Source organism: Marmota monax, unplaced genomic scaffold, assembly GCF_021218885.2.
Source record: "Marmota monax isolate L192 unplaced genomic scaffold, Marmota_monax_Labrador192_F-V1.1 WCK01_AAM20220418_F8-fsc00095, whole genome shotgun sequence".
In the NCBI taxonomy this organism is placed as follows: Eukaryota; Metazoa; Chordata; class Mammalia; order Rodentia; family Sciuridae; genus Marmota; species Marmota monax.
In genome coordinates, this window is record NW_026695244.1 from 634,742 (window position 1) to 650,828 (window position 16,087).

A 16,087-nucleotide genomic window follows, 5' to 3' on the forward strand; every position below is an offset into this window, starting at 1 on the left:
TCAGAGGCTTCATTTAGTTATAGTTTCAAATGTCATAGCTTACCCACGTGTGCAAAGCTGACAGATGAACCGTGAGGAATCCTAACACATTCCTTCTAGACCTATTTCTCATTAGGCTTTCAGAGTTTGAAGAGTGAGAATCTCCCATGTTATATAAAGAGCAAACCACAGCACCAATGTGAGGTTTTCATTTTGTAATTTAGGCCAGGAGTCCTGCAAGGTTCTGGTGTTTGCTACAGAGATAGATGAAGAGGTTGACCAAGAAAACTGCTAAGATATCTGGGGATGGAGGGGGAGAGAGGGCTGAAGGAGATGTTAGATTGTGTTGTAGATGAATTTGCAGAAGCAATGCTGAATGTAAGCAGAAGGCATTCAGAGGCATTGAGATGCTGTGGGGGTTGAGTGACACAGTCCATGGAGTAGTGAGAGAGATACACAGACTGGAAGGGAAAGAAATCAAATCCAATACTGGCCCGAGGTTTCTGATGGTTAGTAGAGATTCCAAATAAGCTGAAGGTGAAGTTATCAAGCTTGAGACAACTCATCTACCTGGAAAGCTGTGGTAGGTCTTGGTTTAGCAGATTATGGTTTCCAAAGCCTGATATTTGAGAGAGGGAGCTATAGGTCTCTCCCTCAGCACAGCAGATGAGATGGGTTGTCAGTCCTGTCCCCCCTCCCTGCCCCGTGAATCATCATATGTTATGCTCTGTTTTTCAGAGGCGATGATATTCTCACCATCCTGACTGAAGTGAACTATGAAGTGAGCAATAAGGATGATAAGAAGAACATGGGGAAACAGATGCCACAGCCCACTTTTACATTAAGGAAAAAACTCTTCTTTCCTCTTGATTGATGTTACATCATTGTGTAACACTATGCTTTATTTATTAAGTATTTTTTTATTTGTTCTAATTAGTGTTAGTTAATTATAAAATATTGACTGCACTTTTGTTTTTAAGGCAGGGAGGGAATGAGGAACTAAGTACTTTTTTTTCATAAAAAATTGTGTTTTTAAATATACAACATTATCTTCAATTATTACATCAAAACCATTTTGTCCATACAAAGCATTACTATAATCAATTCACTTTATGCATTTGAATCAAGAACATTTTAATTCTTATATGAATTCAAGTCCTGGCTATGCAATATCAGCCACTATTAGACATTTACAGTTATGGTATAATTTTAACTGTATTTTTAACAAGATGAAAAAGTATACTTAAAAGTAAATAAAAACTTAATTCCTCTCTTTTCAAGCCATCTAATACACTACTTTCAAAATATTTAAATTTGGAAAATTAAGTTTCTAAATATTAGATGTCCCTAAATTCCTTTCTGATATTTCTTCTTTCTTTTCCCTTCAATGCTGGTGATTGGAGCCAAGCAAAGGCTCTCTTATTGAGTTACATCCTCAGCCTTTTTTTTTTTTCATTTTGTTGCTCTTTCACATACCTTTTCATATGCTTGTAGGATTCAGTGTTCTTGCTAATGAAGCATTTTAATATTTCATATATTTGTATCCATTTTTTTCTTTCAGCTCATTTCATGCTTTTAAGAGTATTTTTAAATTTTTAAAAAAACATTTTTAATAAAATAAAATGTAATTTTATCTTACTGCTCCTTAGAGATTATTTTTTTAGTGTTTTTTGTTTGTTTGTTTGTTGTTTGTTTTTGCCAATGGTGTGTCACAAATGGAAAACATTCTGGTCATAGACTTGTTTTACTTGAGTCTCCCAATATTGGCTCCCACAGGCTGTGTTTTTAACGTTTACTGTCAACATTTAAAAAACAGGAGATATCACATAAAACCCATAATATCTTTTTTTGAAAATTGAGAATGTCTGATAACATTGACCCCAGGTAACTGTGTGGTAGCAATCGTAGAGGTCTGAAAAGCACCTCTCTCCAGCCAGGTGTGGCTCTGCTTTCCCCAGTCCTCTCTCCATCCCCACCCAGGCACCTCTCCAAGGGGCTGCTGTCAATGGCCATTTATCACCCTGCCAGTGTGACCATTTTACCTTACATCCAGACATTTTCGTTGATTTATATTGCCTACCCTGGGGGGCATTTGAATTCTGGTGATGGTTTAGAGAAGGCAGCAAGAATCTTCAGATACTCTTCCTAGGTGATAGGTTCGGGAACATGGTTGGAAGGTCGGAGAATGCAGGCATATGTATATAACAGAATAAAGTATTGAAGTCAAGTCAAAGAGTTATCTGTCTTGCTAGCTACAGAGGGGGACAAAAGATGTAGCCCAACATACAGTCAACATTTGATAGGAAGGGTGCCTTCAAATCAGTCTCTTTCTAATAAAATGTGTAAAATGCACAAGAGAAAAGAGTACAAGGCCCAGAGAGAGATCAGCTTCAGGATAGATAACATCTATTTTTAATGAAGAGTCGATGAGAAGCTCTGCTATTGAGAATTTAAACATTCCCATTCAGAAAAAAAGCAAATTGTGAAAAGACAAAAACATAGTCAGAACAACCCAAGAACTCAACTAATCATATGCATTTTCTCAAGAAACCCTCTCCGCCCACCCCACCCCCCAGGAGTTCCATAGGCTTTAGGGATGGTGTTCCTACCATCTTTGGCCAAGGAGAACAACTTTTTGTTTATGATTCTTGTTTTTTGTTGCCATATTCAATGTCATAATCATAATTATACTCATAACTGGCTAAAGAGGGCAAGGTTCCAGATTGTCTTTCATAAACTTCTTCTCCATTCTTGGCAATCTTTTGCCTGTAAAAGGAAGGATATATCATGACAGACTCAAAGGATAGAAGGGGGTACAGGATATGGGTGTGTGGGTAGGGGCAGAAATGTGGCTTTAGTCCTCCCTGGGGGAGCAGTCTCTCATCACTTGCAGTGGTTTTGAATTTAGTGAAATGTGATATTTGGGTGACCAAATTGCCAAATGAGACATTTTCTATGGAATCAATGCAACAGGTAACTTCAGTAAAGTTTGTTTGAGCAATTTAAGATGTCTCTTCAGGTAACAGTATGATTTCTGTGTTCTGAAGTTGATTCCCAGAGCAACCAGAAGCAGCTGTGTCTAACATAAAAACCACCGAGTGTTTCAGAGAAGAGGGACTTGAAAAACAACCCTCAGTCACAGAACAGAAAAAAAAACTCAGAAATTGATACACTTCCTGTGTCATTTTGCATAACAGACAGGCAAGAGAGAGAAGTCCAGACATATCTCAAAAGAACTCTGGCCTCTGCAGATAACTGTGTCCAAGCTCAGTGACATAACCTCCCTCTTGTCTTAACATCAGTAAGCAGTACCTGGCTTATCTTCTGAACCTATTCCTCACTCACATGCCCTCCCACTCCTAAAGAGAGCTCAGCCGACAGCATTCACACCTTAGAAGAAGGTTTTCCTCTGTCAGGCTCTCTATGGTGTGCTTATGCTTTTCATTAGCTTCAGCAAGCTTGATCTGGAACATCTTCTCAAGATTTCCCACTGTGGCTTTCTGGAAAGACAAAATTTAAAAGCAGTCTTCCCCAGAGCCACCCAGCATGAAGCTATATAGCCAAATGGCAGAGACACCTGGGTTCCTCTCCCAGCCCCTGTCCTCTCTCCAGCCAGGACTCACCTCTTTCTGGAGTTCCATCTGTGTTTGGTAGAGGTGCGCGTTAAGCGACTCTAGAATAATAGCTTGTGCATGCAACTCTTCCTCCATGATCTGCACAAGAAGAAATTGTTTCAGGACACCAAGCCCATGTTACCTATTTATTCTCTTCTCCACAGTACCTGGACTACAACGCAGAGCAACAGCCTTAGCTACTCACCCCTGGCCAGTAAATTCTGGCCATTTGCTGTCTCTCCGGGCTACATACCCTCCCCTTCAGCCCAACCATCACTGCCACAGAGCCAGTTCTCACCAGAGCTCAAACAGATGGTTACCATGGCAATCCGCCATTCATTCACTGAAGAGTCTTTTGTTAATAACCTACTACTGATTCCCACTATAGGACATTCTGGGAAAGGTGAGACTCTAGGGACTGTAAAAAGATTAGTGGTTTCTAGAGGTTGGAAGGGGAAAGGAGAAATGAGTAGGTGGGGCAGAGGGTATTTTTAGGGCAGTGAAACTATTCTGTATGACACAGTGATTATAGATACATGACATGACATATTAGGCATAGACTGTATGGCACAAGGAATGAAGAATGTAAACTATGGACCTTCAATTAATAATAATGCATTAGCATCAACTGGTAGGTTGAAACTAATATATCATCCTAGTGCAAGATGTTGATAATAGGTGGAACTCTGAGGGGTAGCTTAGGGGAACCTGTAATTTTTGCCCTAATTTTTCTATAAACCTAAAACTGCTCCAAGAAATAGACTATCAGTTAAATGAACAAACTACTACTGAAGAACAATTAGGAACCTGTGCAAAAGTCCTTAGGAGGCAAAAAGCGTAGGAATCCTTAAGGAACACTAGTGGGATTGGAATAGAGACCACAAGTAGGAGAGTGGGCCACAGTGAGGAGATGCAGAGGAGCCAGGCCACACCTGGGATTCATGGTAACTCGAGAATAATGGGGGGTGGGGGTCAAAAAGTTTTAGGCAGAGGAGTGTTTATTTGGTTCTCACTGTTTGCATCGATCTCACTGCTCTGTGGAACATGGGTTGGAAGGGACAGGGTAGAAAACAAGGTCAGCAAGGAGAAGAGTATTACAGTAGTTCAGGTGAGAAATAATGGACTGGGGGAGACGGGCAGCGCTGGAGAGAAGTGGATTTATAGAGTGCTCTATGGAGGAGTGGTTGATGCCGATGTATGGATGAGGGAGAGTGGAAGAAATCAAGGACGACTTTGACTCCAGTTTGAACAGCTGGGAGATTTACAATTTGAGAGCTCAAATCCTGGGAGGAAAATCAAGAGTGTGGAATGGGACACATTAGGTTTGAGATGTCCATTGTCACCTATGTAGAAACACCAAATGGGTAGTTGGATATGCAACCTGGGTCTCAGAGGAGGGGCCGGGGCTGGAGGAGTCAATCTGGTCGGCAGCACAGAGATGGCATTTACATTTGTGTGAATAATTAACTCCCAAAGGAGAAAGGGGAGAGAAAGAAAAGAAACAGAACCCAGGGTCAAGCCCTGAAACTTTCCAGGGCTTAGAATGTAGGTGGAGGAGGAGGACCTACAAAGAGGACGGAGAAGTGACCAGTGGGGGAGAAGTAGACACTTGTGAAAGCCAGTGTGGTGAGTGGCTCAGGGAGGAAGTGACCCCTCACCTCAGGCCAGGAGAGGCATTCCTGGTATTTGTCACAAGAAGTATTGGGCAGGGAACTAGGCCTTTAAATAGGGTGGCTCCTGAAAAGGTGGTATTTGAGTAAAGACCAGAAGAAGGAAAGACGTTAGCCATGTGGATTTCTGAGAAAGAGCTTTTCAGGAAGAGAGATCACCAAGAACAAAGACCTAAGGTAGGAGCATCCTGGCCTTTTAAGAAATGACAAGGAATTCAGTGCTGCTGGGGTGGAATGATGGAGGCAAGAAATAGAAGGAGATGAAGCTGGGGAAAGAAAAGAGCAAGAGGGATAATCCCTGGGCCAACACAGTCCTGGGAGCAGTTCACAATCGCACCATCCAGAGCAGAAGAAGCCGTCTAATGCAAAGGGCGCTGGGAGAGCATTTGGAAAGGTGTTACCTCAGGAACCGGGAATCCAGCTCTGCACTGGACTGCTTTAGTTCAGATCAGCAAAGCATAAAATCAATGCTAAGGCTGATGCATTGCATGTGAAAGAGTGAAACTGCTTCCAAGTAGCTTAACTGTATCAGAACATAGTTCAAGAAGATTTAAAGGAATATAAAAATATTTAGTGCCCAACGAGGCAACTTTCACAGTGGCTGGCACCATAAAAAACTACCAGGCAAGCAAACAAGAAAATATGACCAGGAATGAGGAGAAAAATCAATTAATAGCAACAGAAATGGCATAAATGAAGCTTATCTCAAACATATCCATTCTAGATCCAAGTTAGATTGTCAAAGAAGAAAGAACCACAGGTTTTTTTTGTGGGTCTGGACAGCTTCTATTCAGATGTCTCCACAAAGTGACCCACAAGAAAGTTATCACTTGGGACTGGGCTTGTGGCTCAGTGGTAGAGCACTTGCCTCCCACGTGAGGGGCCCTGGGTCCGATCCTCGGCACCACATATAAATAAACAAAATAAGAGTACTGTGTCCATCTGTGGCTAAAAAGATTTTTTTGTTGTTGTTGTTTTTTTAAAGACAGTTATCACATCTGAGGTACACCCAGAGCTTAAAACCAGAGATCCGTAGGCAAAGGAAGTTCTGTACTTTTCTCAGCTCAAAGGAAAGAACATGGCCATTCATGAATCAAAGTCCTTCCTTAAGCTTTGCTAGAAATAGAATTCATTCAACATTGATGACCATATGGTATGCTGTTGATGTATGTGCTCAAATCTGGCTTTAAAAAGGGTACCAGGTACTTTTGTTTTACGGACAATTCCAGATCACTTTTTAACTTATTTCATCTAGCAAACTTAGCTTTAGGTCTTGCATCTTTTATGGGTTTTGGAAAAATTACCATAGGTTCCATTTTACGGAGAGTGTAAATATATTTACACTGATATATTTGCCAGACATCAGTTCCATAGGAAGAAACAGAAGAGCTTACCGCTTTGGTCTTACTCAGCTCCTGTAATTGCAGGGTGTCGCTTTCATGTTGTTTCAAGAGCTCCTAAAAACAATATTATTGGCTCTGGATATTCTTTTGGAGAATTAAGAAAGCCAGTAGAGGATTCAGGAATATAATATTTACTAAAGCTTATATATCAATATAATGATACACACATTGTCAACAAATGATATGGCATTTTGAAGTTAACTAATGAAAATCTTATATTAAACACTATCACATTGATAAATATAAAATAAATTAGATTTTCATCAAAAGCTTTTAAATTAGTGTACAGATTCAATATTGTTAAGGATTTATTTCTGCATGGATTGATCTTTATTTTCAATGTATTCCTAGTCAAAATGCCCACAGGCTTTCTTGAGAAGTTAATTCTCAATTGACAAGCTAGTTCTAAAATGTATATGCAAATGCAAAGAATGGGGGGAAAATAATCTTGGAAAACATTACTAAAGTTAGATGATCTTAACTATTTGATATTAAGCTCTAATAGGTAAGACTACTTTATGTTTGTGGGCCTAAGCGAAGACAATTAGTCATAAGAAACAGAATGGAGTCTGACTCCCCACCCCCAATGACCCCAAGACAACTCAATGGGAAAAGGAATGTTGTTTTGTTTTTGGTTTAAAAAAAAAAAATTGGTGCTGAAACAACTAAATATTCATATGTAAAAAAGTGACCCATGGTATCTACCTCACTCTGTATACACAAATTGTTCAAAATGGATCATAAAATCATAAAAGTTAAAATCATGAAGTTTCTAAAAAAAAGAATATCTTTGTGGCATTGTAATAGACAACGTCAAAACTTATCAAATTTCACACTTAAGTCTGTGTGTTTTGCTAAGTATAAATGATAGCTCAATGAGAGAGAGAAGGAGAGAGAGATATCTATTTACAGCCAGCATCACTAGAGAAATAACAGGAAGAAGAAAGAAAGGATGTATACAGATCAAATCTCCCTCCACAAAAGGAATGGCTACTTCTTATTCCAATGATTTTGCTCTCCAGACCTCAGGAGCCCTATACACACTTGCAGAACCTGACCCCATCTCATTGTTGTTTTGTCCATTAATAATAGTGAATATCAGAAATTGACTTTTATTGGTGAACTTAGTGGATTTTGGATTAGCATAATGGTTAGACATGGACACAAAAGTGGAATATGTAGAATATCCAAAATATTGGGAAAACATTTTACCTAAAAGTGGTACAAGAATGTAACAAAGTCTGTAGCTGTCCACTTAAGCATGGTGCCTAGGACTTGATCCCAGGTGGCCCTGAGTCCTGCTAAGGACATGCTCTGGTTGCCTGGTGCAGATGATAACGGGTACCAAGTTCTGCCTCTGGGATGCCGTCATGCCTGCCACTGGGAAAACTTCTGTGCATCTAAAAGTTCAGAGACCTGGTGGCATGAAATGTCGGGGCTGCTTGCTAATGCATAGTTGCTAAGTAAATGTTCATAAGTATGGCAAAACTTGGCCTGAGACCTGCTTTCATTATTACCTGGTCTCAGAAGTAAGGTTTTAGCAGTAGTGAGGTTTGGCTAGCAGGAGTAGTCAACCCTCACCTCCCTTCTTTATTTACTAAGAGTCTTGTGTGACCAAATGTGTTTGGTTTGCAGCAATGCCTTTTCTCTTCTGCTATAGTCAGGAATGAAAAAGACATTCAGAGATGGCATTTTGGTAAAATTGGGGATTTCAGGTTCTGTATATTTAGCATTCAGTTATTTCCTATCACTTAAGATTTTCATTTCAACAAACAAGTAGTAAGACTAGCTAAAGGAGAGCAAACCTATCAACCTACCTGATTTTATTTCCAGGAAAGCTGGGTAAGGACAAGGATTGCCCATCAGTCACACAAAAAGATTCCTGACTATGGAGGAGCTACTGTGCCTGGACCACACACATGCAACCACCGAGTGCTCCCTGACCTACCTCCTTCTCGCTAATGAGGTTCTCAATGGAAGCACTGTAGGATTCAGTTATTTTCTTTTTTTCTTCTTCTGACTCTAACTCGAACTTTTTTGTCATCTTGTGTTCTGCAGAGGTGTGAAAAAAGCACATCTATGTGTAAATATGGAAAAACAAGTATAGAGAGAAACCCAGAATATTTGAAGATACAAGCAATTTCAGACCAAGTCAAACCCCAGTCCTTTCTGCCTGGTGTTTGGACTCTGACCTGGAAATGCCTGAGGATGAGGTGATCATGATGGTTGTCCTTGATCACATTAGCCATATGAGATTTACTGTCACCACCTGTGGTTCTTGTGTGCATTATTTATTTTGGATGTGTTACTTATTATTCCTAAATATCCTTGTCTTAAAGCTCTTGGCTTACCTGATTTTCTCCAGCAATATCATTCATTTTGTCCTAAAGCCCTGAGGTTGGCTTACCTTGTTTTTTTTTCTGGGCAAAAAATCTGCCACCAGAACCCTAATACTACAAAGGAGGAAAGAAGGGAAGGGACAAACACAAATTCCCTCTGTGTGGCAATTCTGGGGGCGGAGGAATTCTCTGGACTGACAGGGAAACCCTGGAATGGGATGCATAAATTCTAGTTTTTCAAAACCTAGATGTGTGTTGTGTAAGACTGTAGAAGTCTGGGAGGTGACCAACACACAGGAGCAGCTCCACATCCCAACCCCAGCCAGAGTCCCCACCAGAATGTGAACCGTCCCAGGGAGTCTTTGCATTTGAATGAGTAATTTGGTTTAAACTGAATAAATGTAAGATAAGAGGAATAGGTTTGTAGAGGGCCCACTCCTCCTTGGACTATTCCTCTCCACCAGTCGCTCTGTACATTCTTCCATGAATGAAGAAGCTCAGTGTTGTGGGAAGTGCTACAGATCTAAACTCTAGGTTAAGCGTTGAATGTATTCAAAAGCTTTATCAAACATGGCTCCCTTTGGGGGGACATGGGGACAAGGAGGCTCTTGCTATAATGGATTGTGTGGTTCATCCCTGCTCTCTCCCCAAAATGAATATTTCAAATTCTAATTGAAGAACTCCTGGAGCTTTGGGGTCGCCTGTAACTAGATATTAAGTCTACATTCCTATTAGAAGTCACAACACTTGTTCAAGTCCATGATAGGCAAACTTGGAACCAGTGAGTTTGAAAGATACAAGCTCAGGCCCCTTAGTTCAGGTGTGTAAACTTGAAAAGGACCCTGCCCTTCTCATCACATGGGAGATTTTTTTTTGCTTGTGGTTTGTTTTGTGGTACTGGGGATTAAACACAGAGCCTCACACATGCTAGGCAAGTACTCTATCACTGAGCTGCAAACTCAACTCTTTATTTTGAGACAGGGTCTCACTAAATTGTTCAGGCTGGCTTCAAACTTGGACTTGCCATCCTCCTTCCTCAGCCTCCTGGGTTGCTGGGATCACAGTGTGTGCCACTACGCCCGGCCATTTTGTTTTCTTGATGACTACAGCACCTTCCATTCAGGAGTCTGGTGTGGGGCCGTCACCCTTGGTAAACCCAAGGTCCCTCAAGTCAAGGCCAAGCCTAAGGCAGTTTTCTGCTGAGCTTGTCATCCCCAAGCCCAACATCTCTGTAGTACTCACTCTGTTGCAGCAGGATCTTTTCCCTCTCCAACTTCTCATCCTTCTCCCATTCTGCTTTCCGCTTTGACCATTTTTCTTCTATTTCATCATAAATGCTGTCCTGTGGAGTCCCAAAGGCACCATGAGGAAAAGAGCCCTAAGCCCTAGAGAAATCCATGCACACTAGAGAGGCCCCCTTACGCACAGGCCCTTGCCCTGGGCAACTTCCCTCACTGACAGGGCCCTCCTTGGATGACCTATGGGAAGTAAATTCCATCCCCATCCAGCAGAGAATTGTGGAACCCAAAAGGTCGGGAAAAACCATGCACGCCTGAGCGGCCTTTGCCCTGCTGGAACTGGGCTTCCAGGTGGGAGAATCCCATGTCAGCTCCTGCTGAACCATGAGTCGCTCTTCAGTGGCACACAAGAAAGAAGAGAAATGCCTGGAGTTAATTTGAAGACTTAGAACACAGCATGATGTCTGGCAGAAGTCCCCATTTGTTTTGCAGGGAATCCTAGGAACCCAAAAGAAGGCGGCCCGGGATCTCAATGATGCTAGTAAGTTCCCAGAAGGGAAAGCATCAGGAGCCACACTAATTGGGGCATCAGTTCCCTGTGGAGTCATTGGGACCATGCTGATGGGTTCTCTCTCCTCATTTTCATGCTGGTGGGCAACGTGGTTGCCATGGAGTTCAAGTGGCCTGGAGAGGCCCAGACTGAAATAAACACAGAGTAAATTTAGGAACGTGGGACAGTTCATCTGGTCATAAATCTGGTCAGGTTTTGGATATAAGCTCAAAACTGAAACTCTCAGTAGCACATAGAACTTCAGAAGTAGTGCTGGTGTTTCACCTTTGATGGGTGTGACCACCTGTCTTGGTTTGCCTGGGACTGCCCAGGTATATGCAATAAAGTCTGGAATCCCAGGAAACTCTCAGTCCCAAGGCAACAGGACTAGTTTGTTCCTATATTTAACAGTTAAATAGGAAGAGGGCTTGAGTCTGCCTTTCCCCTGTCCACTTCCCATCCCCTGTCCACTCATCTCCCTCACAAGGCATCATACTCTAACTCTGGGCCTTCATCAGATTAGCTGATTAAGTGGATGGGTTATGCTCTGAGATGGCTATGTATTCCATGCTCAGTTTGTACAGTGCAGTGTGACAGAGATTTTTAGGATTATAATTTGGCCAAATCTACTAAAGGCCTTAAAAATATTCATCCCTGCTGAGCACGGTGACATATGCCTGTAATCCCAATGGCTCAGGAGGCTGAGGCAGGAGGGATCATGAGTTCAAAGCCAGCTTCAACAACAGCAAGGTGCTAAGCAACTCAGTGAGACACTGTCTCTAAATAAAATACAAAATAGGGCTGCAATGTGGCTCAGAGGTTGAGTGCCCCTGAGCTTAATCTCTGGTACTAAAAAAAATAAAAAATAAAAAATTCAATCCTTTTGACTCAGCACTGCCAGAATCAAAGATGTTTAAAGTGATTATATATATAAATTTTTATTTATTTCTTTAGTTTTTTGTTCATCAAACAATTGGAAGCAACTCAAACATCCAACCTTTGGGGAATAGTGAAATACATGTTTTCACTAGGATAATATCTAGTCATTAAAAAGGAGAAAAAAGTTTCTGCCTGGTGAAAAGAGGATACAAAACTATACACAGATTTAATACATTAAAAGAATACAGATTTTTGCAGAGGTTGTCTTTGGATGGTAACACTTCTTTCTTTTGATTGTTACTGTTGTTGGTTATTCCCATTGCTTTTTTTTTTTAAGTGAACAATAATAATAGTGAATACCAGAATTAATAATTTGTGGTATAACCACAAACATATTTGTCAATAGGCCTCTTTACAGTCTGGGATGACTTGTCATACGTGGAAGCCATTGGGTCCACCCTTCTTCCTGGGTACAGTAAGTGCCACTTAGGTCTATGGATGCTGGAGTCTCAGGACATGGTTTTTTCGGGCAAGAGCTCTGGATTCAATGTTGTCAGCCAGGCATAAGACTTGCTTCTCTCACTCTCGGAAGCCAACAAGGAGCTCTGTCTCACCTGATACATATGAAACATATTCTTCAAATACTTATACTCCTTTTCCATCTCCTCTGGACCAAAGGAAAACAACAGGGTCATCATCACTCCTCTGAAAGGCACATTTCAAACTCAAATGTGAGCTCTGGAGCACAGCTCCCCACCCTCAACTCCTCCTCCCAGCTGTGAGGCCTGTAAGTGTCCCAGAAATTCCCCTTGAACCTTCAAAACTCAATTGCTTGGACTCCACCCTGCACCTGTGGAACTGGGGTTTCCGGGGACAAATTATTTGTTGACAAATAAACTTCTTGTTAACAAAGTCTTAAAGACATCCCAGGGGCTGAGCTACATCTGTGGGGAAAAGAGGAACAAAAGCTTGTGGCATGTATCTGCTGCTCTTTTAGGTGACATTTCTTGGTTTACCATGACTATGAAAACAATACATGCTCTCTTGAGAAAACTGGAAAATCAGAAAAGTGTCAATAAGATATGATCTTTTAAAAGATTGGGGCAAAATAAAGGAAGAAGGCCCTATAGCATTACTTCTTCCCTCTGTGGAGATGAATCTTCGAACCCAGAATTCAGGAGGCTACACATTTCACCCTTCAGGAGGGCAGTGTAAATAGTAAGGTCAAATGGCCAGTACAACCCTCTGCTTTATAAGGCTATACAGTGGCAGTGTGTCAGGGAGAACTGAATAAAACCCTGTCATGTTACAGGTCAGGAAACTTGCCAAATTGTAATAGTGTCATATTTGTAGAACTCAGGAATGTGCTTTTTAAAGTGTTTTCAGATTCTCTTCATACTCACAAGGGTAGATATTTTGTTCTCAATTCCCAGATGAGGAACTGAGACTCAAGATGAAGGGACATCCTCAGACCTTCCAGGAAAAGGAAGGACCTTGGTAGACATAATCTTTCCTTTTTTCAGTCCCCCCCTCTCTCCCCCTTAGCTTCAGGAAGAAACGTCTGGTACCTGGCTACCACCCATCCATGGCCATGGGAGCCCTGGCCCCACACCCACACTATCAGCCCCTCGTCCCTTCACCCAGGCCCTGAGGGTACCTAGTTTTCCCCGGGAAGCTGCCTTCTCTGCCTTCAACGCTTCTTTGTACTTGTTCTCTAACTCACTGAGCTCTGTTCTGTGAGCCTTTCTGAGCTCCCTGTGGGATACAGAAAACCACAATCACCAGTGAACAGGGCTGAGCCCCACCCTGGCCTGACCCCCACCCCTCGCCCACACTGGAGGAAGACCTCACTTCCTGGAGCAGTCTCTTGCTTCTATTCAGAGAGAGGTGAGCCGTTTCCTGTTTTCTGCAGGCACTGTTTGAATGGAGCTGGTAGCAGCTGCAGACTCGACCCAAACAGTCAGCAGTCTGCTTACAGCTCACTTGGGAAACTGAGCTATGTTAGCTACATTAGGATAATTTCAGACCCCAAGGTCTTCCCAGCTGCCCTCTCAAGAGGCAGGTTTTGGCAGTGTCTCAGACACATGTTAAATGAAAGTCACTTAGGTTGATTTCGTATCTTGGTTATTATGTATAGTGGTGCAATAAGCATGGGGATGCACACAACCCTAAGGGAACTGATTTCAAATCTTTGGGGGTAAATATCCAGTAGTGGGATTGCTGGATCATATGGTAATTCTAGTTTCAATTTTTTGAGGAATCTCCATGTTATTTTCCATAATGCCTGTCCCCATTTACATGACTCCCACTAGGGCTGTGAAAGGCTTTCCTTTCTCCACATTCTTGCACTTGTTATCTATTTTCTTTTTGATAATAGCTTTTGATAGGTGAGTGGTATCTCATTGTGGTTTTTTGGGTTTTTTTGTTTTGTTTTGTTTTTGTCCAATTAGTTATATATGACAGCAGAATGCATTTCAACTTTTTGTACACTAAAAGAGCACAGCTTTTCATTTCTTTGGTTATAATGCAGAGTCACACCATTCGTGCAATCATACATGTACATAGGGTAATAATATCAGTCTCAATCCACCATCTTTCTCACCCCCATACTCCCTCCCCTTCCCTCACTTCCTTCTACCCAGTCTAGAGTCCCTCCATTCTTCCATTGCTCTCCCCCCACACCATTATAGATCAGCATCCACATATCACAGAAAACATTTGGCCTTGTTTTGGGGGGATTGTCTTATTTCACTTAGCATGATGTTCTCCAGCTCCATCCATTTACCTGCAAATGCTGTAATTTCATCCTTCTTCAAAGCTGAGTAATATTCTATTGAATATATATACCACGTTTGATTTATCATTCATCTATTGAAGGACACATAGGTTGGTTCCATAGCTTAGCTATTGTGAATTGAGCTATTATAAACATTGATGTGACCATGATACTATAGTGTGCTGATTTTAAGTCCTTTGGGTGTAAACCGAGGAGTGGGATAGCTGGGTGGTTCCATTCCAAGTTTTCTAAAGAATCTCTGTACTGCTTTCCAGAGTTATTGCACCAATTTGCAGTCCAATAGCAATTTATGAGTGTACCTTTTCCCCAGATCCTCTCTAACACTTATTATTGCTTGTATTCTTGATAACTGGCTTTCTGACTAGAGTGAGATGAAATCTTAGAGTAGTTTTCATTTGCATTTCTCTAATTACTAGAGATGATGAAAATTTTTCCATATATTTGTTGATCGATTGTATATTTTCTGTGAAGTGTCTGTTCAGTTCCTTAGCCCATTTATTGATTAGGTTATTTGAGGGGTTTTTTTTGTTTGTTTTGTTTTGTTTTTTTTTTTTTGGTGTCAAGTTTGAGTTCTTTGTATATCCTGAAAACTAGTGCTCTATCTGAGGTGCATGTGGTAAATATTATCTCCCATTCTGCAAACTTTCTCTTCATGTTATTGTTTCCTTTGCGGAGAAAAAAACTTTTTAGTTTGAATCCATCCCACTTATTGATTCTTGATTTTATTTTTTATGCTTTAGGAATCCTGTTAAGGAAGTCAGGTCCTAAGCCAACATGTTAAAGATTTGGGCCTACTTTTTCTTCTATTAGGCATAGGGTCTCTGGTTTAACTCCTAGGTCGTTGATCCACTTTGAGTTGATTTTTGTGCATGGTGAGAGATAGAGGTTTAATTTCATTTTGCTATATGTGGATTTCACCATTTGTTGAATAGACTCTCTTTTCTCCAATGTATGTATTTGGAGCCTTTGTCTAGTGTGAGATAACTATATTTATGTGGGTTTGTCTCTGTGTCTTCTATTCTGCACCACTGGTCTACATGTCTATTTTGATGCCAATATCATGCCATTTTTGTTATGATAGCTTTGTAATACAGTTTAAGTTCTGGTATTGTGATGCCTCCTGCTTCCCTCTTCTTGCTAAGGATTGCTTTGGCTATTCTGTGTCATTTTCCAAATGAATTTTAAGATTATTTTTCTCTTTCTACAAGGAATGACATTGGGATTTTAATAGGAATTTCATTAAATCTATATAACGCTTTTGGTAGTCTGGCCATTTTGACAATGTTAATTCTGCCTCTTGAAGAACATGGGAGAGATTTCCATCTTCTAAGGTCTTCTTCAATTTCTTTCTTTACTGTTTTGTAGTTTTCATTGTAGAGGTTTTTCACCTCTTTTAGATTGATTCCCATTTTTTTTTTCTTGAGGCTATTGTGAATGAGGTAGTTTTCCTAATTTCTCTTGCAGTGGATTCATTGCTTATGTATAGAAATGCATTTGATTTATGGGTATAGATTTTATATCCTGCTACTTTGCTGAATTCATTTATTAGTTCTAGAAGTTTTCTGGTGGAATTTTTTGGATTCTCTAAACATAGAATCATGTCCTTGGCAAATAGTGA

At 40.9% G+C, this 16,087-nt stretch overlaps 2 protein-coding genes across 3 annotated transcripts in view; one reads left to right on the forward strand and one right to left on the reverse strand.

The window, feature by feature from the left end:
* Positions 1–1,629, forward strand: part of Casp8 (caspase 8) — a 52,114-nt gene extending 50,485 nt beyond the window's left edge. For both annotated transcript variants that reach the window (XM_046463008.2, XM_046463007.2), the window contains one exon: positions 718–1,629. In XM_046463008.2, the coding sequence (XP_046318964.1) occupies positions 718–853 (136 nt within the window). In that variant the 3' untranslated portion in view covers positions 854–1,629. The remainder of the gene's footprint in view (positions 1–717) is intronic.
* A 67-nt stretch (positions 1,630–1,696) lies between these two features.
* Positions 1,697–16,087, reverse strand: part of Flacc1 (flagellum associated containing coiled-coil domains 1) — a 32,129-nt gene continuing 17,738 nt past the window's right edge. The window contains exons 8-15 of the mRNA XM_046463009.2: positions 13,330–13,427; positions 12,287–12,339; positions 10,248–10,347; positions 8,615–8,718; positions 6,658–6,720; positions 3,603–3,692; positions 3,370–3,479; positions 1,697–2,745 (exon numbers count right to left, since the gene is read on the reverse strand). Coding sequence (XP_046318965.1) covers positions 2,619–2,745; positions 3,370–3,479; positions 3,603–3,692; positions 6,658–6,720; positions 8,615–8,718; positions 10,248–10,347; positions 12,287–12,339; positions 13,330–13,427 — 745 coding nt within the window. The 3' untranslated portion in view covers positions 1,697–2,618. The remainder of the gene's footprint in view (positions 2,746–3,369; positions 3,480–3,602; positions 3,693–6,657; positions 6,721–8,614; positions 8,719–10,247; positions 10,348–12,286; positions 12,340–13,329; positions 13,428–16,087) is intronic.